Source organism: Serpula lacrymans (genome assembly GCF_000218685.1).
Source record: "Serpula lacrymans var. lacrymans S7.9 unplaced genomic scaffold SERLAscaffold_5, whole genome shotgun sequence".
In the NCBI taxonomy this organism is placed as follows: domain Eukaryota; kingdom Fungi; phylum Basidiomycota; class Agaricomycetes; order Boletales; family Serpulaceae; genus Serpula; species Serpula lacrymans.
This window is the reverse complement of record NW_006763294.1, coordinates 931,497-956,071: the sequence shown is the minus strand read 5'-3', so window position 1 is coordinate 956,071 and position 24,575 is coordinate 931,497. Positions and strand designations below refer to the sequence as shown.

General features: G+C 46.9%; 11 protein-coding genes across 11 annotated transcripts; 5 read left to right on the top strand and 6 right to left on the bottom strand.

Moving 5' to 3' along the window:
• Positions 1-553: 553 nt before the first annotated feature.
• On the bottom strand, positions 554-748 carry SERLADRAFT_463362 (uncharacterized protein; the record flags this gene model as incomplete). The annotated part of the gene is made up of 1 exon (XM_007316478.1): positions 554-748. A coding segment is annotated over one exon (186 nt), but the record flags the coding sequence as incomplete, so codon positions are not given.
• A 2,620-nt stretch (positions 749-3,368) lies between these two features.
• SERLADRAFT_360683 (uncharacterized protein) lies at positions 3,369-4,888 on the bottom strand (the record flags this gene model as incomplete). Its single annotated transcript, XM_007316477.1, has 5 exons — positions 3,369-3,473; positions 3,536-3,646; positions 3,707-4,281; positions 4,334-4,455; positions 4,530-4,888. The coding sequence occupies 5 exons, from the start codon at positions 4,886-4,888 to the stop codon at positions 3,369-3,371; spliced, it is 1,272 nt and encodes a 423-aa protein (XP_007316539.1).
• Positions 4,889-5,255: 367 nt separating this feature from the next.
• SERLADRAFT_463360 (uncharacterized protein) lies at positions 5,256-6,294 on the top strand (the record flags this gene model as incomplete). The annotated part of the gene is made up of 4 exons (XM_007316476.1): positions 5,256-5,383; positions 5,440-5,470; positions 5,522-5,827; positions 5,889-6,294. 3 exons carry the CDS (start codon positions 5,450-5,452, stop codon positions 6,165-6,167), a joined length of 606 nt encoding a protein of 201 aa, XP_007316538.1.
• Positions 6,274-7,767, bottom strand: SERLADRAFT_463359 (uncharacterized protein; the record flags this gene model as incomplete). Its single annotated transcript, XM_007316475.1, has 2 exons — positions 6,274-7,412; positions 7,464-7,767. 2 exons carry the CDS (start codon positions 7,655-7,657, stop codon positions 6,356-6,358), a joined length of 1,251 nt encoding a protein of 416 aa, XP_007316537.1.
• Positions 7,768-7,906: 139 nt separating this feature from the next.
• SERLADRAFT_463354 (uncharacterized protein) lies at positions 7,907-9,082 on the top strand (the record flags this gene model as incomplete). The annotated part of the gene is made up of 3 exons (XM_007316474.1): positions 7,907-8,341; positions 8,406-8,755; positions 8,813-9,082. The coding sequence occupies 3 exons, from the start codon at positions 7,951-7,953 to the stop codon at positions 8,924-8,926; spliced, it is 855 nt and encodes a 284-aa protein (XP_007316536.1).
• Positions 9,083-9,314: 232 nt separating this feature from the next.
• On the top strand, positions 9,315-12,715 carry SERLADRAFT_447584 (glycoside hydrolase family 31 protein; the record flags this gene model as incomplete). The annotated part of the gene is made up of 8 exons (XM_007316473.1): positions 9,315-10,020; positions 10,072-10,700; positions 10,765-11,034; positions 11,088-11,189; positions 11,242-11,440; positions 11,508-11,751; positions 11,812-11,953; positions 12,004-12,715. 8 exons carry the CDS (start codon positions 9,315-9,317, stop codon positions 12,616-12,618), a joined length of 2,907 nt encoding a protein of 968 aa, XP_007316535.1.
• A 52-nt stretch (positions 12,716-12,767) lies between these two features.
• Positions 12,768-15,081, bottom strand: SERLADRAFT_463349 (uncharacterized protein; the record flags this gene model as incomplete). Its single annotated transcript, XM_007316472.1, has 3 exons — positions 12,768-14,231; positions 14,293-14,855; positions 14,957-15,081. The coding sequence occupies 3 exons, from the start codon at positions 14,983-14,985 to the stop codon at positions 13,012-13,014; spliced, it is 1,812 nt and encodes a 603-aa protein (XP_007316534.1).
• A 45-nt stretch (positions 15,082-15,126) lies between these two features.
• SERLADRAFT_463346 (uncharacterized protein) lies at positions 15,127-16,929 on the bottom strand (the record flags this gene model as incomplete). Its single annotated transcript, XM_007316471.1, has 5 exons — positions 15,127-15,400; positions 15,456-16,418; positions 16,477-16,623; positions 16,676-16,718; positions 16,774-16,929. The coding sequence occupies 2 exons, from the start codon at positions 16,266-16,268 to the stop codon at positions 15,383-15,385; spliced, it is 831 nt and encodes a 276-aa protein (XP_007316533.1).
• Positions 16,930-19,815: 2,886 nt separating this feature from the next.
• SERLADRAFT_463338 (uncharacterized protein) lies at positions 19,816-21,349 on the bottom strand (the record flags this gene model as incomplete). Its single annotated transcript, XM_007316470.1, has 8 exons — positions 19,816-20,142; positions 20,198-20,204; positions 20,304-20,379; positions 20,437-20,457; positions 20,508-20,575; positions 20,631-20,715; positions 20,770-20,801; positions 20,856-21,349. The coding sequence occupies 8 exons, from the start codon at positions 21,319-21,321 to the stop codon at positions 19,989-19,991; spliced, it is 909 nt and encodes a 302-aa protein (XP_007316532.1).
• A 922-nt stretch (positions 21,350-22,271) lies between these two features.
• Positions 22,272-23,797, top strand: SERLADRAFT_414428 (uncharacterized protein; the record flags this gene model as incomplete). The annotated part of the gene is made up of 6 exons (XM_007316469.1): positions 22,272-22,300; positions 22,363-22,443; positions 22,508-22,855; positions 22,920-23,132; positions 23,182-23,351; positions 23,407-23,797. 5 exons carry the CDS (start codon positions 22,417-22,419, stop codon positions 23,795-23,797), a joined length of 1,149 nt encoding a protein of 382 aa, XP_007316531.1.
• A 173-nt stretch (positions 23,798-23,970) lies between these two features.
• Positions 23,971-24,544, top strand: SERLADRAFT_463336 (uncharacterized protein; the record flags this gene model as incomplete). The annotated part of the gene is made up of 2 exons (XM_007316468.1): positions 23,971-24,286; positions 24,340-24,544. One exon carries the CDS (start codon positions 24,000-24,002, stop codon positions 24,255-24,257), a length of 258 nt encoding a protein of 85 aa, XP_007316530.1.
• Between the last annotated feature and the right edge of the window lie 31 nt (positions 24,545-24,575).

The following is a 24,575-nucleotide window of genomic DNA, read 5'->3' as shown; positions in this document are numbered from 1 at the left end:
GCCGCTGAGCCTGAAATTAGTACCCCAGCTTTCTAGAAACTTGCATGATACGCCGTTCTCCTCCACTCATGTGCGCGGCGCGCGCATACGTTTTCTACTCAATACATAGCGTATGATTTTTGAAGCAAATGAAATACCAGATAAAAAACATAAATAAAATCAGGCTCGGACATGAGATAAGCAATAGAACTCTCAACCATTAGTAACGCTGTCACGTCCTTCTTCTTGATATAGCTTATGTATCGCCATAACGAACGAACGGGACTATCCAATATATAGCTGTCGTCGTGAACGAGACGAGTTGGAGGAATCCTAGACCAGAAACACGGGTGTTCTCCCGCCTCAAACTCGTAATACTAGTATGAGCGTCTGGCGATGAAGCTCGCCCAAAGTGCTAGATTTATGAGTGTTGCATAAGCTCCATACCTTGGTCACTGTTGTCTTCACTACCGTTGAAAAGTGCTGTGGAGACTTGATATTGTTCCGGAGAGTCCGATATCAGGATACGAGCATTTAAAGTAGCAAGCAAGCAGTTGGCGTAGCTGATAAAAGTAATTAATGGATGTGAGAATTTGTAGAGGACTAGGAATATACAGCGTTGACAGTAAATATAGCCTGGTGACCGAAGGTCAGGAATAAAGACCTCCAGAGTTTCGATAGAACCATACATTGAGTATTCCCACAAGATACCCGCAGATAACAATACCGCTAGTGAGAAGGTAGGAATGACAGTGACCATCCCTGTTTCGATGGTCAATTTCACGAGCTTCACGATGATTGATTTGGTGTTCCTAAATCCTGTTATCGAGTTTTCCCGGAGGAGCTATGACTTCCTTGTGAGACGACAGAAATGATGTGATACTAAATATCATCCTGACCAGACGTGTAGTGTGAACAGTAATCAGGATGTCACAGAGGCAACTCCCTGCGGCCCAGACCTAGATTTGAGACATACCATGTTGAACACTGATTCGTTTACACATTACAGAGTTTGCGTACAGCAGAAGGCACGATGGTAATATACTTAAAAGGGTATTTTTATCAGCTAGCGTCAGCGAGCGAAATATGAATGGACTTACTTCATTGGCCGAAAGTCCTGTGGCAATGGCAGCTGCGCATTGAACCACTGACACCTGCAATACAGTAGGCAAAGATCAATTGACGAAAAACATAGAACTCAACACATAGGTGAGTTGCTTACTACCATTATCATACTCGGTATCGCAAGAGATCGTCCAATGATCCATATTCTCCAACAATAAAACGCGTGTACCATGGAGGATACTACGTATATTATGGAAGGGAATTATAGAAACAGAACTGAAAGGCGTACTTAATCCTGTTAGTATGAAAATGATTGTGATACCATCCACATGGTGAATTTTGCTCCCGGCGTATATAACCTTCGCTAGGAATTCATATATTTTGAAGGCGCAACTCGAATACTCCAAAACGACGACAGAACAAACTTCGAGGATAGTGGGTGTTGTTCAGTGCTCGTGAAGGACCACACCACTATTTTGGGCAATTGGCTCACCGAATAATCTCAGCCACTTCGAATCGCTCGCCCTGAACCTGGTGTGGTAGATGACTGTCTAGGGGAATAGAAGTAAAGGTGGTGAATATTCTGATTAATGCTTACAGCATTGCAAGATCAAAATCCCGAAAAACATGAAATCTAATGTGTAGGCGGCGAACTGAGTAATCTCAAACTATTTACTATCCAAGTCGCTACTTTGTGAAGGTAACCTACCAGAAATATAGCCCTGCAAAATTGATCAGTTGTAGTATAGAATATGGCAATAAGGGATGCTCACGAGGCCTGTGGCTCAGTTTGTCCGTGACGTTTGATATGTCGACTATAGGCAGCATTAGCATGATAATGTATATGTTTTCAAAGGACACACCGAGTAACTGAGCTCATTCTCCGGGAAGCGCAACGTTAAGAAAAGGTTTAATCGAAAGGAGGGAAGGTGTGAGGTAAATGCGGTTACTACGGTGGCTCACTAGTAGTGGACTTTTATATTGGAAATATGTGTGCGTTCATTTCTTGCATGAACGACCTCACACCACAGTCGTGGCCCCATTTGATCGACAAGTCCGAGTCAAGTCCATGGGCTAATCGTGGCACCTACGGCAACCAGAAGCAAAGCGAGTAGCGAGTCAACACGGGGAATCAGTGTCACTCCGAGTTACACTGACTCCGGGTTGTACTTGTTTGTACGCCTCCAGACATCACTTCTGATCTCCAGCTATAAAAATATTGGAAGCATATTTTACAAGATCACAGTTGCAAGATGGTACGTTCAATCTTGGAAATCGTAATGTGTCGAAACATTGAATACTTTTGCTAAATGTAGAAGCAGAGCGAGAAGGACAGTGAGTTTGAACGGATTGAGGCCCCTATCTTTGCCTGGCGAGTTTCCATATCGGGTAAGGACCTAAGGTAGAGGTCGTTCATAACCGTTTGCTCAATATACATATACCGGCCTATGTTTATTTTGTACGTTGTTCGATGAATGATATCGGCCGCCTCGGATCGGTTGCCATGAGCATAGTATTAAAGATGACTGCCAAGAGGTTAGCAGAAGCAACCGGATTTTGAACAACTCACAGGTCAAACGAAGAGTATGAAACTTGGTGTGCATCTGGTACGATATGGAAAGACTTCGCGATAAAAGCCGATGCCTCGTGAAAATAGCCTACCCAAAATACAATCTACTTGCAAAATTTAGAATTAGTGTATTTACATGGACTATGATATCAGTTACAAACTCACGAAGGGCAGTGTCGGAGTCTCGGCTATATGTTAAATTGGAAAGACATGCACAAGATGAGCCCTTTTTTGCGGAAATATGCGACTCCTTGGCCCTAAGTCAGCATCAAAAGTATTGACACTCTGCGTTAATACTCTCGCGGCGAGACGTATCATTTCTGTTGTCCTAGTTGGCATCAGACTTTTTTTTATCGCGAATTGTCAGACATAGTATTTTAGAAATCCATTTGCTTCATTTAGAGTGGCTCAACGTGGAAGACACTGAGTTAAATGGATGGCGATTGCAAGGAAAGGGAAGTGGCCCATTGTTGACATTCTGACGGTGTTGACTCGACAGATATTGCATTGCATCTTGAGAATTCCTACATTGCATACCGCAGAGAGGCCGGTGGAACGACGAAAATGGCGTCATTGTGAGTCCATGAACCGTTATGTGTCTTCCCTGCTGCATATACCAGGGAAAGAATGGGAATGACATGATGAATTACTGCCATTCTACAATCAAAAATAATATAAAACCTTGCAAGTTTCAGTATACCGCAAGAACAGGTAATTGAAAGGGAAGATACCCACTCGCACTATATCATGAAATTTAACTGGAGCCACCTTCCGATGGGGGAATATACAACTTGACATGTGCATCAACTAAATCATTCACCATTTTACCGCTCATATGCAACACTTTGATCTTCGTCCGCTGGAAATTGAAAGGTAGGATCGTCAACTTTATCCTCAGTTACACTATGATCGCAGACCTACTAGAGCAAATGATGTCCCTCTGTAAACGAAACCAAATAGTTCCTTGAACTCGGGGTGGTTTTTTCCGATACCTGCAGCACCAAGGTACTTCACCGCTGTCTTTTTGATCACCTGATTGACGTGAGCATCAATAAATGCATGAATACGAGCAACTCGAAAGGGTACGCGTACCACTTTGTTGGCTTGCTCAAAATCGCATGCACTTTCCTCGGTTTCCACAAGAGCATCATTCTCTTCTGCTTTCCTCTTATTCTTGTCCTTGCTATCCAGATGACCAACTGCACCGAAAACGTCTATCTCTACATTGGGATTAACTTTCCCTTTACCGCCGCCTTTTGGCTTCAATACAGCTCTTGAAGGGAGTAAAGGAACTTTGAACACTGGTTCGCCCTTCTGTGATATCGTCCCTGAACCTTGTCTGGGCAAGTGCAACATCACTTCTCTCGCTCTCTTAAGAGTTTCGTCTTCATCTACGGCCTTTCCCTTCCCTTTCCCTGTGCCCAAACTGGACTTGATTCGTTTACTATTATTGACCATGTCATATGAATCAAGTGAACGCTTAGCACTGAGTATAGATGGAGGTTTGCGAGGTGTAGGATCGTCAGGCCGGGGACGGCGTGGAACAGAACGGGGTGCGGTCGTTATTCGTGCGACGTGGATCTGCACGGGAGGAGAGGCTGAGGTGGATGGAAGACATTCATGAGAAAGTTTGCCGTAGATGATGATCTCGGTCGTGTCTGGGCCGTCTACATGGAATTATAGATATTATGCTGACAGTGGGAATAACTATATGCGTACCACTGTCTCCAAGAGAAACGCGGATACCTGAATCGCTCCTTCCATCAAGAGATGAGATAGGAGTTAGGCAGAGTATGTTCTCAAAGTATACACGAGTGAGAGTAGCGTAAGGGTGAATGTCCCTGAATAAACAAACGAGGTCGCCGACAGCAATTATCACACGTTTGATGCAAGTGATAAGCCATAATTTGCTCACATACAAACATCACCAGAAGTGTCCAACCAAAAGTCCTTTAGTTTCGTGGTCCCTTTGAATCGCAAGGTGGGCCTTCCACGCATACTCTCCAAGGCGAGTGCCAAGGGGTTATCCAAGAGCTCCATTGTGCTGATACCATTGGGATTCGTAGCATTGTCACCAAGACGCGCGAAGAACGTCAATCCGTCGAGAAGAAGATGAGAGTCTGGAAGAGACAGAGCCCCGCGATATAACAGACGGTGGGGTGAACTCTTGCTCCCTTGTGGAGTGGTAGATACCTTAGTTACGCTTGGATCCTTCGTCGGTGTCGCCTGCGTGATCGTGATATCTGGAGCTGTTACACATGCGCTTTGGAACATGGCAAGATGGTCAGCACCACCGTTGCTTTGACTAGGGTTGGAGAAAAGTCGAGAGCTGCTGAGAATATCTTGGTAAAGGTCACGTAGTCTTCAGCTAATAAATACCAGCTAGCATAAAATTGCAAGAGTCCGGTACAGCTGAGATTTGCAGCTTTGGCCTGCGTCGTGCCAGAACGAGTCTCGTGTCGTGTAAACAGGAAACTCAGGTCACGTGAACGGACGCGTTATGGTTGCGTATTTATTTTGTGGCTATGCCTCTCTTTGAGTCGTCACTCATGTTCATTTCAGACCGTGACTATGGCCACACTGCCAGTGGCCATTTCTCGCGCCTATTCGTGTCTCGAATGCTCATTGGCGCCTCTTCGTGAACAATAATACTCAGGAAGGTGGCCATAATACTGCCTTTGGTGAAATTGTGGTTGTGGACAACTGGTCGCCATGAAGATCACAATAGAACCATCCTTTGTGCTTGGACCTTCATGATTGGTATAAATGGTATGCTGTATCCATTCCTCACTTCACCTTCTGCGCCATCATCTTTACTCGACTAGTCGTGTCAACATGTCCAATTCTAAGACTACGGTAAGCTAACTCCATGAATTTTGCTATATTCTCCTGCTGAACATATAGTAGTGGCGTTCAACCTTTAGCAAACGATCGCCCAATTCCAAATCTGCCGGTCAAGATAGCCCTCCCAGGCTTCGAATCCTTGCTAAAGACGCTCATGATCTGGAATCTAAGAGCTCCGACTCTTCTGACACTCAGAGCAGTGATGCCGACTCCGACGACGAGCACACACTCACCGCTTTCGGCGATATATCCCTTTCCGAAAGCTGTTATATCTCTAGCACCCCACCCATCCACCCATCCTCATACAAGCCAACTCTCAAATTGAGGGTAAGACGTCCCCCTATGCCGAAGAAGAAGTGGAGTGACAACGTAGGTCTTTGTTGATATGCTTGGTTGATTAATAATTTTTCTGAATATCTGTGTATTACAGTATTCTAAGAGCGTCTATGACGAGTCGTGGTCCATATCACCTCCGACCCCTTCTAGCAAAGGGCAGTTTTCATTGCTCTTGGACAAACTGAGCCCATCGAAACCATCCTTCACGGAGGGGATATCAAACAAAAAATTTAGCAACCCACTGAATCGTTCCAATGGAGGTTCCAAACCACTGGAGTCAAACGAGTCGCAAGCAGGAGATCAAAATATCCGGTCGAAGGGGATGAGAAAACTCCCCGTTCGGCCACCCATTCCCAAATGGGATGACAATTAACGAATCTGCTTTCACGCACATTTACTTTCACTTATTAATATTGCATATCGTCATGTGTATTCTAGTTAAACTGCAAGTGAAGCACTGTATTTTCAATGACAACAATTTCAAATCGTGATATATCATGCATTCATAACGAGCTCAAGCTAACATTACATGTCTGTCAGTCCTAAAATATTCCATTGCGACTATACTATTTGAGCGTTCAGATTGTCCTTCTCCCAATCGATCCACTGTGCGATTGCGCTCAAGGTATCACTCCTCTCCGGTTCATGCCAGGCAAACATGGCGTATACATGTATCCCATCTGGCGCCTCATAATAACTGATCTGTCCAGTATCATCGCCTTCACCCATATCACGCGCCATGTCATTCCTCAGTGTACGCAGCTGGTCTCTGAATAACTCTGCGCCTCCCGCGACAAGGAAAGTCCTTGGGAACCCCTTGAAACTAATTTCCTTGATGTAACGCGATGCAGGAGATATGTATGGATTGTACATGGCTGCATCAAATCCATGGGGTCCGAGATAGGAGTTTTTGGGGTAGGTTGATCGCCCAATGATTTCGGGTCCCAAGATATCCGATTTAAAGAAGTTGAGCGCGGAAGAGTCGGGGGTTTCATGCGAGCAACTCATGTCGGTCCGTGGTGAGAATAGAATAAGGCCCCCGGGTGGTGGGGGGAGATCAACATCAGGACTGTCATGGTACTCGACAAGGTAGCGGGCTAACGCCAGCGCCAAGTTCCCACCAGATGAATCCCCCTCGATAATAATAGCAGAAGCCGGTATACCTATGGAATTGACTAGATAGCTATACCCAGCCAGCGCGTCAATAAGCGCTGCGGGGAATGGATTGCGCGCAGGGTGAGGATCTGATGCTGAAAGGCGGTATTCAATAGAGAATGCGCATGCGAGGGAACAACACTGTTTGAGCAGATCACGCGCAATAGCGGCAGTAGGATCGTCCGAGTGCGCAGATAATTGTATGTAGCTTCCGCCGTGGAGGCGATACAAAACCTTTTCTCCGGGGTTCAATTGGAGACGCTCCCCGACCTTGACTTCTGACCCTTCTCGATCTAGCCAATAGCCAGGGATTCTGACAGACTTGACGTTTGCCATGGACGCCCATGTTGCGAGGTCTCCAGTAATAAGTCTGCTCGCGGTAGCTACCTCAACCCAGACACCTCTGATCCCTGGACCTGTTTGGATCTCGAGATGAGAAGGAGATATGAAGATGGGCCCTGTTCTATGCAAGAACTCGTTAAGAAATACTTCGAGGTTAGACGAGCGAACTCACTTGTAGAAAATCTGGCTGACATGGCGTATAAGATTGACCCAAAGACAACGCTTTAGCGACCACGATGGCCTTGGACGCCAAGGTCTAGGAATAGATACGAGAATCCAGAATGGTAGGCGAAAGAAAAGGGTGGATATGATTTGGTATGCTAGATACAAGCCGCGAGCGGGCTGGTGTTGTAGTTCGTGAACCATGCTGTCCTAAAGATAATAAGGTGGATTAGCTGCAAGGGCTGGTATCCTTACTGTAGCATCATAAGAGATCCAATGCTCCAATACCGTGGGGTGATCTCACACACTGCAGCATAATATGGAGTGAACTGAGTTGCCCATCGGTATGACTTCAGACCCCTAGCGACCCCTCGTTACATAATCATATTTTAACCCCTACTTTGCGGGGTCTGAATATACTATTTATTTTATTTCCCGGGACATCGAGCGCTCGGGGCCTTGTTGCGGAATCGATATGATTCGACAGAATTTCTGCAATGAACGAAGAGGACGAAGTTATCAACGTTCTGCCTATCCACTATTCTGCGGCCTTACATCCTAACATCCACATTCACCAATATCCTCTCCTCACCCGACCACTCCAGACCCCGCCTTCAGCTGCACTAACCGGTAAACGCATCCGTGCACGCGTGAAGCCCAACAGTCATAGGCTGGAACTCCATGTACCAGTAGATACTCGGCCGGAGGTGTGGAATGGCGAGCGCAGCAAAGAACTGGGCGGTGCACGGGCAGATGATGATCGCGAGAAAAACCAAGATATTGTCAAGGGTAAACAGGAGGGCGAGGAGCTCAGGCTCGGTGAAGTCCGTCTGCGAAGTGAAGAAATCCCAAAACAGGGTGCATATATGCTAGGTATTGTCCGAGATGGTGCGATCATGTCTAGGCTCGAGTTATTTTGTTTGATATCTCATACCTTTCATTTTGTTTTCAGGTCATATGCATCTGCACCCAATAACAGAGGCACACCAATTTCGTCCTACGCTGACATACCTGGATATACTGTCACGCAGAAACAAACGTTCTCGAGGAGGGGGTGGATCGGACTCTGACTCTGATGATGGACCTCCACCCGATCCAGACGAACCGGCTCCCGCTCCTGCACCTAAGAAGGAGAAAAAGGTCGCAGACGTGAGGGAGGTCCAGGTTTCAGCACGAAAGGCTGCGGACGACAAGGCTGGTAATCTTCAAGGCGGTTTATCTGCTGTACGAAGAGACATGCTGCTAGCAATACGTGCTGAAGAAGACGAGACCTGGCAGGATTTAGAGTTTTGTGATGGAGATGTAGGTTTTCCTTCTGTTCCTGCCCAGGTCATCTAACGAATTTTTTTGTTTTGATAGACTGCCGAGTCGAATACTGCTTTTGAGACACTGTTCTCACAAAACGAGGATCGGTTAGAGTGTAAGACTGATATCTCGGCTTTTATTAAAGAAATTAAAGGACTTGTATCATGATAACATTTGTTTCCTCTGTTGTACTTTCCTATATACTACAGCTATAGAGTGATAGTATGAGATAGACAGACATACTATATCTTATGTCGAAGGTTGGAGATATGCAGTTCTAGTTGATATAATCATGTCTGCAATCATATCTACAGTCTACTGTTTACTTAGGGGTGGCGGGGGTCTTTGAGGTCCATGGTTCTGGTCCATGGCCAGTACAAGCTTATACGTGGAACGCTGCACTGTGGGTACTTCAAGCAGCTCTGCGTTGACTTCGCACTTTCTTTCTAACACCTCACCATAACTTCATTTTCTATATAGTTCTATTTTTTGGATAGAACAGGTAGAGAACAAACGCCAAAGTCACAAGAGCAACGCGCGTTTGTAGGCCATTGCGATGTGGTCTCCATCATTTGTTGCAGCTCTTCTACTGCTACTGACGCCTGCAGCACACACTCTTAAAACGGGCGACTGGAAAACATGCTCCCAGTCAGGATTTTGTCGTCGAGGTCGCGCGCTTTCTGCACGAGCACAGGATGCAGCAGACGTGTGGAAGTCCCCGTATTCTGTGATCCCTTCGTCCGTCGCTGTGGCTTCAAATCTGGCGTCTTTCACTGCGGCCGTCAAGTCTTCGATTTACCCAGAAATAAACTTTGAGCTGGATGTGCGAGTGCACAAGGACGGGGTAGTGAGGGTGCGAATGGACGAAGTAGGCGGTTTGCGAAAAAGGTACGACGAGGCAGCGTCATGGGCGCTTGTACAAGAGCCAGAAATCAGTCGAGCAATCCAATGGTCAGTAGGCAAGCAGGAAATCAAGGCGAAATACGGCGAGAAGAAGGATGTGGAAGTAACTGTCGAGTATAACCCTCTGAAAGTTACATTGTCGCGAAATGGCAAAGAGGAAGTTGTATTGAACGGCCGTGGTTTACTGCACATGGAGCACTTCAGGACAAAAGCCTCTGGAGATGACAAACCTGTAGAAGGATCTGAGGGAGATGCACAGGCTGTCATGCAAACTAATCCTGCAGCCTGGTTTGAAGGCGATACTGAAGACGCCTGGTGGGAGGAGACATTCTCTTCGTGGACCGACTCTAAGCCCAAGGGTACGCGTGATGTATTTTACAGTTAATGTTCCTGACTCAGACTTGAACCAGGACCTGAGTCCCTTTCCATTGACATCAATTTCCCGAGGCACGGTCACGTATATGGTATTCCTCAGCATGCGACCAGCCTTTCTCTGCCCACCACAACTGGACCTTCTGCTACATTCACTGATCCATACCGCTTGTATAATGCTGATGTATTCGAGTACCTCGCATCCTCGTCCATGTCGCTCTATGGTTCCATCCCTCTTATGCACGCACACTCAGCCGAATCAACTGTTGCTGTCTTCAATGCCGTCGGATCTGAAACGTGGATTGACATAGGGCGCTCGAACGACCGCTCTACAGAGACACATTGGGTATCAGAGTCTGGAATCCTTGACGTGTTTATCTTGCCCGGTCCTACTCCTGAAGAAGTGTTCGCACAATACGCGCGACTAACTGGAACGCCTGCGCTTCCCGCTCATTGGTCTCTCGCTTATCACCAGTGCCGATGGAACTACGTGAGCTCTGACGATGTTCGTGGAGTACAGAAAAGGTTCGATGAAGAAGATATTCCAGTGGATGTCTTTTGGCTTGACATCGAATATGCTGAAGAACATAAGTACTTTATTTGGGATAAGAAAACTTTCCCGGATCCCGTGGAAATGACTAATGACGTGGATGCATTAGAAAGAAAGGTGAATTTTCACACTTGTGTGGCAGTTACGAACAAGCTGACAGGCATACGTGTGACGCACTTAGATGGTCGTTATCATCGACCCTCATTTAAAGCGTACCTCTTCGTACCCTGTTTATCAGAAAGCATCCGAGCTCGCCGTGCTTGTCAAACCTAAGAGTGGAGAGGGTGAGTATGAAGGTTGGTGCTGGAGTGGAAGCTCTTCTTGGATAGATGGTTTCAACCCCGCTAGCTGGGAATTCTGGAAAGGGCTCTTCAAAACCAAGTCTATCGACGGTCAATGGTCCTGGACGGAGAGCACAGACGCCGTGCATATATGGAATGACATGAACGAAGTAAATGAAATTCAGTATATTCTTTGTGACGTGACTAAATATAACATTCGCAGCCATCTGTGTTCAACGGTCCAGAAATAACTATGCCGAAGGACAACGTACATTACGGAGGTTGGGAACACCGAGATGTTCACAACATCAATGGCATGCTCTTCGTAAATAATTTACCCATATACTGCATTCTCATTATTGAAGGTGACCTCTTAGACAAACATGACATACCAAGCTGTTGCTGCGCGTTCTGACCCGCCCAAGCGGCCATTTGTCTTAACACGGTCCTTCTACGCAGGTTCTCAGCGCTTTGGTGCTATGTGGACGGGTGACAACCTCGGGACATGGGAGCACATGACCGTTAATCTTAAGATGGCCCTTGCCAACGGTATCGGTGGTATGACCTTTGGAGGCTGTGAGTTTTCTATGTTGTGGCGATGGATTCACTTTGTATCCGTGTTGCTCATGCCAGTCTTTCGTAGCGGATGTTGGAGGCTTCTTCGGTAATCCTGAGCCTGAGATGCTCGTACGATGGTATGCTATTGGTATCTTTTCGCCCTTCTTCCGGGCGCATGCACACATCGACACGAAGCGTCGTGAGCCCTACCTTTTGGATGAACCATACAAATCAATCCTGCGCGACACCATCCGTCTTAGGTACGCGATGCTCCCAATGTGGTATACAGCGTTTAGGGAAGCGACAGTTACTGGTATCCCCATCCTAAGGTGTGTACTAAGTTCGCAACGAATTGGGTGGATGGGACTCAATTGTAATGGATGAAACAGACCTCAGTATGTCGTGTTCCCCAAGGATGAAGCCGGCTTCGCCATCGATGACCAGTTCTACGTTGGAGCATCTGGTTTACTTGTGAAGCCAGTTACTGAAAAGGGGGCCACTGAAGCATCGATATACCTGGCTGAAGATCAGGTTTGTTTATCCTACTGTCATGTATTTTTTTTGACTAATAACCACTCTAGGTCTACTATGACTACTTCGCACACTATGCTCACCAAGGCTCGGTAAAAGGTAAATATGTCACAGTACCCGCAGCATTGCACCAGATCCCTCTCCTTGTTCGTGGCGGGTCTATCATTCCCACAAGGGAACGGCACCGACGTTCATCCCCACTGATGAAGTATGATCCATTCACACTTCGCGTCGCTCTTGACAAAGTCGGTTCTGCCCGCGGCGAACTTTACCTTGATGATGGAGAAACATACTCCCACCAGGATGGTGAAATCGTGTGGCGCGAGTTCACCGCTGAAACAGAAAAGAAAAGCAAAGTATTGCGCGTTAGTAGCAAGGACTTGGCCTTGGAGAAACCCCAGGAAGCTGTGGAAGGTAACGCGCTTGCGCACTTCGACCCTGCGAATGCCTACGCAAAGAAGATAGCGCATGTAAGAGTAGAAAAAATTGTGCTCGTTGGGCTAGGCAAGCAACCGAAGGCCGTGAGAGTTGAGGGAGGTAAGGAACTTGATTGGGATTATGCCCCTGGCGTATCGAGTGGAAAGGAGGGTCAAGCTGGTGTGTTGGTCGTCAAGGATCCAGCTGTTACTGTCGTGAGCGACTGGACTCTTGTTGTCGAGCTATGATGATGTAGATTTCCGGCACCGCTGACGCAGTACACCCCAGCTAGGATGTAGCAGCCACTTTTAATTAGTATTGCGTTCTAACAAATATACCTTGAACAATACCAAAGCTTCGAGGATACAGCAAATGCTCAAACAACGTATAGAGAAGTCCACAGTTTATTCTATTTGTTGCCAGAGGCACTACAAAAAATCCAAGAACACAAGATAATCATAGCAGAAGTTACATAGAGCAAAGAAAACTAAGTGTCCGATGAATTTGTCAAGTAAAAAATACAGCTACACACTAACACTTTACAACAACAATGATACCTCGCCATTCGTACAAGGAAGAAAAACAGTAGACGCTCACCACTGCGTATGAGCCGTGCTCGAGGCTCCTGCGATAGTCGCTTTTTAAAATGATACAGTAGCCGCTGGTGGGGGAGGATACCCTGGATACCCAGGAACCCACCCTCCCGACGACGGACCTATTTGTCCGGTTGGCTGCTGAAAGGCAGGGGGAGGAGCACCATACGAGAGTGGATACATAGAAGAATACATAGGGTGAAACGGGCCAGGCCTGGCTGTAGGGTGCGGCTGGAATTGCATAGGATAAGGTACAGAAGAAGATGCATGGAATGACGAATGCGGGAATGGCTTTGGAGCCGTAGGTGAAGATGCAAGCAACGGATACGGCATATGTGAGTGAATCGAAGAAGACGACGTTGAGGAGATTGAAGACGGTTTACGCGTGTGACGTGCTGCAGCTTTTCTAGGATGCCGCTGGGGCTGAGGCTGCGTAGGCGAATCCAACGCTGACTTGCTGCCATCTACAGGAAGAATGGTTGCATTAGCGGGTTTTTCGGTATTCGCTGATTGGGAGGTCATGACATCAAATGATGATGGACGAGGGCGATTCAATGCTTGGACAAGCTCGTGAGTACGGCGAGCTTTTGCATCGGCATCGTCTTCTTTGATAGTCTCAGCCAATCCACTATCACGACTGTCTGTCTCACCCACGAGAGAAGGCGAGGACGAATGAAACGTCCGATCGCGCTCTGACGCAGCAGACCTTGGTCTGGGACGAACTCGACTTTTGGTCTTCTCCCGCTCAGCTGCACTTGCGGACCTAAGCTGGTCAATAATTTCGCGAGTCTTCGATACTTTACGGTTACGCGGATGTAGGTCGGACAAAAACGGCGGTAAGAGGACAGAAAATGGGGCCGGTGCTAGGCGAACTGGCAGCTTTGACGGTGACCCGGGGGGCGTAACTGTGGTGTAGAAACCCTGCTCATCTTTCTTCAAACTGGGTGGAAAGTACTGGTAATTGGCATTTATCGAGGGAAATGTGAAATTGGAAAATGTAGGAGACGGCGCAGTGGAACGTACAGGATCAGTTGGGTTGACCCACGACATGGACATCGTGGGGCTTGCGGAGATTGGAGCAAACGATGACAAGGGCCCGTGCATTGTCTTTGACGGTGTAACTCCGCGGGACCCTGAGATGGGGGAGGTTGGGCGAACAGCAATATCTATGAGTGACTTCTTCTGCGTTGGCGTTAGAGGAAGCGGATCCGAATCTGCTGAGCGCTCTGAATCATACTCAGATGGTGTCGATGACTGCGGTCGGTACCCTGGATAAGTAGTATGATCAACGAATGACCACAGTTATAGGTTAGTGACAATTGCTATTACCTTCTACATTCCTGGCTAGGGCTTCGCGCCATTCTACCCCAACAAATTCCTTAACGAGTTCTGCCCACTGCAACTTCCCAGAGTCAACGTCTTCTTTACTTATCGGAGAAGACAAATCCTGGGATTGTGCCTTATACATATGCCCCAGTTTCAGATCCGGCATGACGTTATGGTGGAACCCAGCGTCTTGTTCATATTTCTCCAACGCAGCTTCAGCAATCTTGACCCCAGCTAGGCTAGAATTCAATAACCTGTCTTCCTTCTTGGTGGTCTCTGACCGAGTACTTGTTGGTTGACTCGGATGTTTGCTCGACTCACCCACATATTCCTGCCTGGTGGATGGTAGTCTGAGCATGGGACGCATGCCATACGTGTGAAAGTTGCAATGATACGGAAGTCTACTGCAGATAATAGGTGCGATCGATTTTTTCTTGACGCTTGAATATGACCAGTTAACATCCTGATAATGCGTCTCCCATGAAAGGGCCCATTGACCCGCGCTCCCTTCGTCGCCTTTGGGTATTTTCATCGGATTTGAGGCTTCCAGAAATACCATAGCAGTTCTGTGGGTGTATATATAACAAAAAAACCGATAAAATGACAAAGGGGAAATATGACTTTGCTTCAGTGGTGCCAAAGCTTTCTGATGAAACAAAGAGCGTACTGATTCTGCAACCAAGCTCCAAGGCCCATGGGCAAAGACCCGGCTGGTCAAATCTGAGAAGACCACAATGCAGTAAGAAGTAAAGATGTGAACAAAGATTATCGGTTTTCAATCGAACATGTGTTGGGCAATCCACGAAAAGACTCCTTGACACAAAGGAGGTCACGTTTCCACCTTCCGTATATGGCCAACCGCTCCGTCGGCCACGTGCACTCGCGGGATTCTCCAGCTGAGAAATACACATGGACCTACAGTTACATAAGCATCTCGTTTCTGACCAGAACGTACTCTATGGCTGGGTAGCTTTTCTGTATGTAGTATATCCTTACATCAAAGCAAGCACCAAAGCCCGCTCTTCCTACTGCGGGCTGAATATTCGTACAACATACAATGCACACTGTCTTCATCGCTTGATCCACCGTGATCTTAGACTGGACCTTGGGCCTAGCATGATTCACCATCAAGTTCCACCGGGCTGCACAAAAGGGCTTTGACTCACCGAGGACCAAGCAACAGCACGAATGGGCGAGCCATCACACCTTTCCAGCCGTAAAGGCAGGAGGCTGACGACTGGCTCAATCAGTTCAAGCACCTGCTCCAAGTTACACAGGTTCTCCGCAATCACCCCTCCTGCACCGAGGACGATTCGATGAACGCCATGGGTCGGGTTGTCTGTGCCGACTTCGTCGGGACTCATTGTATCGCATCCGATGACCCGAACACCCTTGCCCACTATCTTCTCTGCTGCGCTGGTATCAAGGTACGGATGGTCTCCATAATTACTCTTTCCCCAGTACCGCGACCACCCAGTACAGATTAGCACGATCACACCCTCGTGCATCACATCCTCCCACTTCTCGATATCTTCCCATACAATCTTCTCGTGTGCTTTCTTTCCTCGGACATCTAACACGAGTGCGCGTCCAACCAGTGTTCGCAGATCTAACTGGTCAATAGTTTTCCCGCCTTCGATGAAGTGCCATGGGGCGTCTATATGCGTTCCTGTGTGTGATCCTAACGATAGCGCATGTACGTTAGAAGCATCATGAGGTAAACAGGATATTGGCGACGCTGAGTAAGTAGGGTGTCCATCGAACACTGGTACAGGTGTAGATGTTGAAAGTAGGTGTGTAAGGTCGAGCATATCACGAAAGTGAACAACGAGAAGCGGGAGGATAGAATTTGAGGTGCGTTCACCTAAACAAATAGATACGATATTTACAATGTCCGGGATGGGAATTAGGGGCGATATATGTGAAGTTGTTCTCAGGCTTGGCATCCGTACCACTACCTCATCCTTGTTCTCTAGCATAGATCATTTGACACTTCAAGTTGGATCAAAACGCTGCTTTTTGTTCCGGCGGTATGCTTCTGATCCGTCGAACCGGACAGCAACAGTCACAAGATCATCCGTTCGGACCACTTCATTAGCCTTACATGGTGATACAATTTTATAAGCTATCTGGTACTTCAGATTAGTCTTGAAACTAGTGCCCGAACGGATTGACAAACAAATTCACCATCTCTTTATACCACTGAAGTTGCTTCGTCACCGTCACGGTTTTCATATTCACGTATTCTGGCTCTGAGTTGTTCCAGTTCGGCATCCATTTGTTCGTCACGAGCTTTCATTTGTTCGTCGCGAGCTTTCATTTGTTCGTTACGAGCTTTGAGTTGTTCGTTGTTAACTTTCATTTGTTCGTTATGAGCTTTAATCACCTTTGAATTGCTCTAGACCTATTTTTATCCCTTGCTCAATGAGCTTGTTGGAAAAGGTAAGTGATAAACGTAAAACCCATCAAGGACTCTTCACTCACTGCGCGTCGACTTTCTTCTCGAGCTATCTCTTCCTGCTTCACCTTTTCACGCGCCTCATCACATGCCCTGTTATATTCTTCAGATACCGTCTCTACACTGTCCTGATCGTCGAATTTTAATTCTAGGTACTCGGATCGTATAGCATGGGCCTTTGGTGAACTGTATGTCTTCTCCCGTGTCAAACACGGTATTGGCAAACCAGTAGCACTGATGCTCATCAATACTGCAGGGGGGTGCGTGCTTGTTGACCACGTTCAGAAGGACACTTAGCTGGCGAGCAGAAGGCGTGGAAGTGCTTTCGGTGGTGTTGGGGGGAAACGGGAAAGTGAGCTGGTATAGCACCGTGTATGGTTTAAACTGTTTGGTGGCATGCGCTTTAAAGTCTTCTCTGCTCAGGTAAATATGGTCTTCGGTAAGTATGTTGGAAAATGAAGAAGTCGCAATAGCCGATCCTGCCAGTGGAGAAGTCTGAACAGATTCAGACGAAGTGGTTGGTGGCGTAGCTGGGAGTGAACGGTCGACAATCAACATTGCTTGGGCAGCGCTTGTCGGATGACGAACGTAAATCAACAAGAATTCGTGTTGTTTGTCGTTTTTACATTTACAAAACAGAACGCGGTCAATATAGCACCGTGTCGTGAGGTGGTTGTTGAATAGGAGGTAACGTTCCCATGTGTCAGGAAATATGTACCCAAGGCCCGGGCTGAAAGCATTATCGAATAGGCAGGCGATGTCAGTTGGAAATGGTATGCGCGGTTGAACGGTCGTCGAGAAGAGGTGGCGGACGGATGACTGGCTTGATCCCATCTTCAGTCTATGAATGGGTGGGTAAGGGCTGAGTGTTTTTTAAGTCTGAGTTTGACCTTCTATACCCACTGTCAAGACCCTGAGATGACGGTGCGTCAAATCAAGCTTCTAATGAGCTCGTGCACTACGCGTGTTTAGTACATAAACGCGTGTAATGCGCTAATACGGCAGCCTGAGAATCTTTACGAGGGCTGTAACTGTCTACTTATAGTAAACATCAATAAAATATCATAAAGTAATGCTGTTTACCTTATACTGACACCAGCCAGTGATGCTCACGTCGTACATGCTTCATCACAGCCATCTGACAAAAAAAGTCGGTTTACGACCAACACACTTAACCTCGATCGAATCCAAGCTATTTCCAAGTGATAGGTAGCGGTTTTGACTTCTTTTAAGAGTTTTGTGGGGTCTGCGACAGAACGTCTGTTACATGGTACCTTTGAATAAAAAAAACTTGATTGTGAACCTTGACGATTAAACGTCACTGAGTCTGGTGATTGTTAGTGTATTCAAAAGTTATCCTATAATATTCGGGTCCATGGGATGGAACTCGTTTGAACTGACCGCTATTGAGATGCGATTGACCTGTATCCTCACAGGTGTTTTTTAGTACAGTGCCAAAAAACATTGGAAGAACATTGACAGATGACTCACAAAACCGCAAAACTTCAAAACCCAGTCATAGTCGTCATCAGTCGGCTTACAGTTCCAAATTAATATAGCTCCAGCGAGGGGGCCCGTACTCCGTCGTATAACCATTTAAATCCAGCGGACAGGGATAACTGAAGGTATAAACTGGTATATGAGAATGCCAACTTTAGTACTGCGGGTGGCTTTTCAGGATAGGCACGATCCACTGGACTTGTCGTACGATGCTGTGGTCCTGTAATACATGTTGTATCAAGGCTTCAGGGGCCGCACTGAATAGCTATCACCTCTAGTAATCGCTGACAAACGAATACCTCGCTTTCTCTTAGCTTTGCATATTGTTATCAGAGGTCTAAATAAGAAACTCACCAGCCAACGAGCCAAATTAGGCAGGGTGTTCTCGAGAGAATGGCTAGAAGATTCTAGATTTGAAACGTAGACGATCGCATCAAGTTGAGATGGACGACGCGAGAATTACGAGATTGTGATTTATTTTCTGCATTTTCCTTTATTTGTCTGAATGTTAGATAAAATGGTAGTACATTTGGAGGGAAGGGATAGCAGTATAGTTTGAGAACACATCGTGTGTACCGCGGCAAACCACAATATTATTACGTTGCAAGTGTTCCTGGAGTCAAGGGGAAGTCAGTGATACGTTTGACAAGAAAGAATGACGGTTATGCATGCCTCTGGGTCTGCTCCTCCAGCCATATGCCCTCACGGGGGCTCCATCTGCTCCCTTGATATTCATCGGCATCAAACTCACCCAGATCTCCTCTTCTGGGTTATCTCCAATCGCTGCAAGTTCCCCGAGATTTTTCAAGTTCTCACAGATAAGACAATCGTTGCCCAGGAGTGTTTCATGTACCCCGAACGGATCACTGTGCTGATGCCTCGACTGCCCCTCCATCACAGTTTCATCTGGGCTAAAAGTATCAACTCCAACAAAACGCGCGCCAAGCCTTGTTAATTGCACTGCTACCTCCTTTGACAGATAGGGATGCTCGAAGTATTTCGCCGTGCCCCAATATGTGTCCCATCCCGTCCAGAATAGCACAATATCAGCTTTATTCTGTGACCTTGCCCCTATTCCTTGTATTCCTTTCGTAGCTGATAATACCTGCTGTATGTCTTCCCATTCAACTCTCCTCTTTACCTCGCGAACTTGGTCTGGATTCCTTGATCCATCGGGCGGCTGGACCACCTGGCGAATATCGACAATGATTGCGCGCCCGACGAACGACTCGAAGTCTAGTTCATCCAGTTTCTTCCCATTCTCGCAGAAGTGGTACGGTGCATCGATATGCGTTCCACAGTGTGTTCCCATTGATAATGAATGTAGATTGAATCCGTCTGAGGCAATATTGTAAACAGAGCTCATCTCGAACGGCGTATCTCCAGGATAACATGGCGTTGGGTTGGTCAAGGGATGCGAAAGGTCAATGAAAGGGCTGGAACGCATGACTTGGTGTATAAGGTAGCGTAAGTATGAACCGGAAAAACTTGTCAGTTATCGATTTATCGGTTCGGAGTCAACTTGAATGGCAGCCAGTGATCGACCGGGCCGCGGGCCGGAGACTAACATCACGGAAACTGAGGCATTTCATTTAAGTTACAACTGGGCAGGCAGTTATCAATGACAACAGAAGCCACCATTGTAAGATGTAACATCATCATCTCAGGAGAAATTGAATGTTTCTACTGCACAGTGTGCTCTGTTAACTGGAAAGGCTCGGTGCCCTGGGCTGCATTGTAATCAGTCATCGTATTCGTAGAAACCTTTGCCACTTTTACGCCCCAACCACTGAGCGTCTACCATGCGCTCAAGAAGAACGGAAGGTCGGTACTTCGAGTCGGACGTCCCAGTGTATAACGTTTGCTGAATTGAGAGACATGTATCCAAACCAATACTGAAGGTGATAGTTTTAGGTTGGTACGGGTTAGATATAAGGTAATGCGGCTCACAAATCAGCTGTGTCACCCAGTCAGACAGCGTTAGAGGTGTCGCGTTATCCCATGGAGAAAAGGCAAATTAGGATAAAGGATTCAGAAAAGCATCAGAGCTCCGCACCTAGCTGGAGTGGCCCCATAGGATGGTTCATTCCTAGACGGAATGTCTTATCAATGTCGTCACGAGTAGCTGTGCCCTGTGATAATATGTTGAATATTTTCTGACAGGCAATGAGTGAAGTCAAATACAATACCTTCTCTAAACACATGATCGCCTGAAGAACAAGAGTTCATATGAAATCATCACAATAAATTTAACCCTAACCTCGTTAATGAATGGCATCAACAGCGCATTCGACACGAAACCTGGGACGTCCTGAGACGTTGTAACCTCTGCAAACGTGATTTAGGTTGAAGAACCACACAGTAAGGAAACAGTTCCACTCACCCTTTCCGCATGCTTCTGCGAATGCTCGTGCACGGTCCAAAGTATCAGGGGTCGTTTGTATTGCGGATATGAGTTCAACGAGTTTCTGAAGGGCCACGGAAATATATCAGTGGACAGAGTGGTGAGTTGACAAGCATACCATAACAGGGACAGGATTGAAGAAATGGAGACCTGTGATATCAATATAATTCAGTATACATCGGTCGAAAGTTCTCCACGCCTTACCAACGACCCTTCCAGCAGCTTCTTTTCCTTCCTTAGATGCGGCAGTTTTTCCAGATGGAATGACTGCGGCAGCGATTTTTGTGATACTGATAGACGAAGTGTTCGTAGCCAAAATGGCATCCGGCCTTAGTGTCTCCGCAAAGCTTTTGAACAATGTCCGCTTGAGATCCATATTCTCTGTAACAGCCTCGATTATCATATCCACGTCACGCATGGCATCCAAACTATCGACAATTCGTACGCGATCGCGTGCCTCCTGAGCTTCAGCTGCCTGGAGTTTACCCTTGGAAACGTCCTTCGCAAGGAGCTTATCCATGAGTGCCAGACCTTTGGTTATTTGCTCTTGCGAGCGGTCGTGTATAAGTACAGGAACTTTGGCACGAAGAGCAGAGACAAAGGCAATGCCCGTGCCCATTTGGCCTGCGCCGAGCACACCTAGGAGTTTGATACCATGAGCGACGGACATGGTGAAGGTCACGATGAAAGGTGTATATAATCACGTGAAAGTAAAAGTCACCCCCTTCAGTGATGGCACGTGACATCAAGAACGCTTTTAGGCAAAAACCATTCTTCGATTCAAACGTGATGCCGTATCGCCCGGAGGTTTGCAAGTCCTTAGATGCTCAATTGTACTAGTAAAATGATATCCACGAATAATGGCGAAGCAAATGTCTTTCCATTGAACGCTTGGCTCATGGCAAGGCTAGTGGATCCACGCACCCCAGAGTGTGGATTTATCCTTAGGCAAGGTGAAGCAAACTCGAGAGCTCGACGATCCTTTAAAGGACAGTCCGAGGGCTCAGTCACTGGTGGGAGACAGTATGTGAGCTGATGGAAATCATACTGTCCGCTAATATCCGTCTCTATTCATGTCGATCTATTCATCTGAATCTCGACCGGAACAATGACATAGAGCCTCATCAACTCGAACATCAGGGGAGAAAACACACTGTCAACGTTCTACTTGGACGACTTGTTCTGCGCACTACGTGGAGATGCGGCTTAATTGTCAATAGGGAAGTTCTTTAACAGTCACATTAGCCCCAAAGCACGAGTTGAGGTTCTTTGCAATGTATACGACGCATCGAGAAAGGTGTCAGGTAAGAGCTGTCAGACTTGCTTGCTTGTTCGGTTCGAGGATTGCGACAATAAGCGGTACACTTATTTTCTGCTCTCTCTCTATTGGTAGGTAGTCGGGTTACTCGCCAATGTCGACCATTCAGGTTGTGGATGCTACTCCCTTATGGCCACTTAATAGAGTCATCCTTGTCACAGGACTTGTTCGGTGAGTTCGTTTGGCAAGCCCGTGATTCTTCTTCCCTTCACTCATCTCGTAAATTCTCTGCATGGGGCCTAACCCTGACTCGTTACCGTTCTAACCCAGTACAATCCTGATTTCCAATCCACCTCATAGCAGGGTGCATTGTCCCCTTCGCCATTACTAAGTACGTCACATTCACTTCACCGTTTGCTTATAAGGCTCAAGAACTTTCCTTTCCACCCTAAGCTTTATTCCCTTCGCTCAACCAATCCCTTACAGAGTAATCATGTACTATCACTCATGGATTCCAATGCAGACCCTATTAATGTACGTCCATTGCTTTACAATAACTTTGCACCTGTTAAACTTTCATCGTACTCATGAATCACAGTCTGGCGTGAATGCTAACGATGCCGGATGGCCTACGCCAGAAGATGGCACCATTATACGTCGCGTCGGCGGTTCTGACTGGTCTGTGTATACTGAAAACCCCAGTGGATCACCATACCCCCTTTCCGCTGAAAGTGCATTCGCGCTTCCCCTTGACTCTGCTCTGCTCTACTTCCTGACTCGTGGCGGCGGCAACGTCGGTGACGTGAACATCGTGAACTCGGACGTCGCTAGAAATAAAGTCGATGTCCGTGTGCATGTGAATTACCATAGACAGGAAGCATTGGATCATGCTAATGTCTGTTTGTTGAAGAAAGAGAAGGAGGATGGTGAGGGTGTGGGTATTTTTGTGAGTTTTTTCTCCCACCATCTGCATGAATGAACTGCGCCAGGTTGTCTTAACGCCTTGTCAGACACCCAATGGTTGGCACCCCACTGATAGGCTAGACCGCATGCATTTCACGGTTACAGTGACTTTCCCCGCTACCTCGGATGGCAGTCCTTTGAAGATCAAGGACTTTGAAAGCACTACTTCTCACTACTCTCACCAAATTGCCGATCTCCGGGGAACAGTTTACTTCGGTGTCTTCACCATAGGGAGCGATTCTGCGGGAATCACCTCAGAAGTAAGTTCTCTCTTCCTTTAAGCTATGCACTTATTGATATTTTCCCTAGTCTATCTTCGCAGGTTCCGGCACGTTCAAAGCTACTAAAGGGGCTATCAAGGGCGCGTTCAATGTGTCCTCATCGCTAGAGCTTACAACTACCGATGCAAACATCACAGCTCGAGTGGGTCTTCGGAACGACGTGGCTTCTTATCTGGCTGGAAATCAAACAAGTGACAGGTTTGCACATTGCCCTGTTGACACACATGAGTAAACTAACCCCTACGCCCCCCAGTTCTACCCACTCTGACGCAGGAACTGGCGGAAACTTCAAAGTCTCCGCTACCACCGTCAAGGCACCTATCACCCTTACTCACATAAGCTCTCCCATCGACTCTATCCAAAACCTCGTCGTATCTACCGTATATGCTCCCGTAACTGTGTCGTTAAACAACGCCTACGAAGGCGGTTTCACACTCAATTCCTCATACTCCCCTCTCACTGTGGTCAAGAGTGGTGCAACGGATCCTTCTGGACAAGGACGAGAGCGTGTTCTGAAGAAAGACTCGCAGAGTTCGGATCATGTGACTGGCTCGGTGTATTGGAATCCTAATAGCGGACCAGGGGTATCTCAAGGCAGTGTTCAGATCACGACGAGCAAGTCACCCATCAGGCTTACCGTCTGAGTGACCGTTGGTTGATTGTGCAAGGTTGTCTACATATCGAATTCCTGGTATCTTCTTACATTGTCTTTGTACTATCACATCTGTTGTAACGGGTATTGACAAAAATTGAAACTGATCTCTGTTGGATGTAGTAAAGTGTAAAAGCAAAGGCCGGAAGCTGACTTCCGAGTTCCGATGTTTCCGCTTTCACCATGACCAAACCATGTCGGTGACCACGAATCAGAAAGAACGTTGGCTAAACGCTACAGGATGCTTACCTCGCACGCCCACGCCTAATATACACCAAGCAATATCTCGAAGAAATACGAGCAGAAGAACCGTACTCAATCTCCGGCTTAAAATTCGGCTGCAAGTTCAACGCCGTCACAAGTGTTCAGATTGGTTTTCCAACAAAAATTGCAGTGGGAAGGTCATCTATGAAAGAAAGGCGATAGCGCATTCAAGTTGTAGCCTAGGGTAGTATATTCAGAATTCCTTTCCAGTGAAAAAGTACGACCCATGACCTCAATTATTCGGTTCTCTCATAAAGTTGCGTGGTCCAGGGTCGACTGTCAGCTTCGTTGTACTTGTGCCAAAACGGAAAGCGCCCGCTCTTGGCAGTCAGCCCTTAGCACGACGATGTGCCAGAATTTAATCTCGACAAACTGTACGATTCCCATAGACAGTGTTGTGCCACATCAGGCATCAGGCTTGTCGACACTCCAGTTGAATGAGGCGACATATTCAAACTGATTCAGATACTAGTATGTCCAATTAATCCCTGCGGGCATCGGTCAGT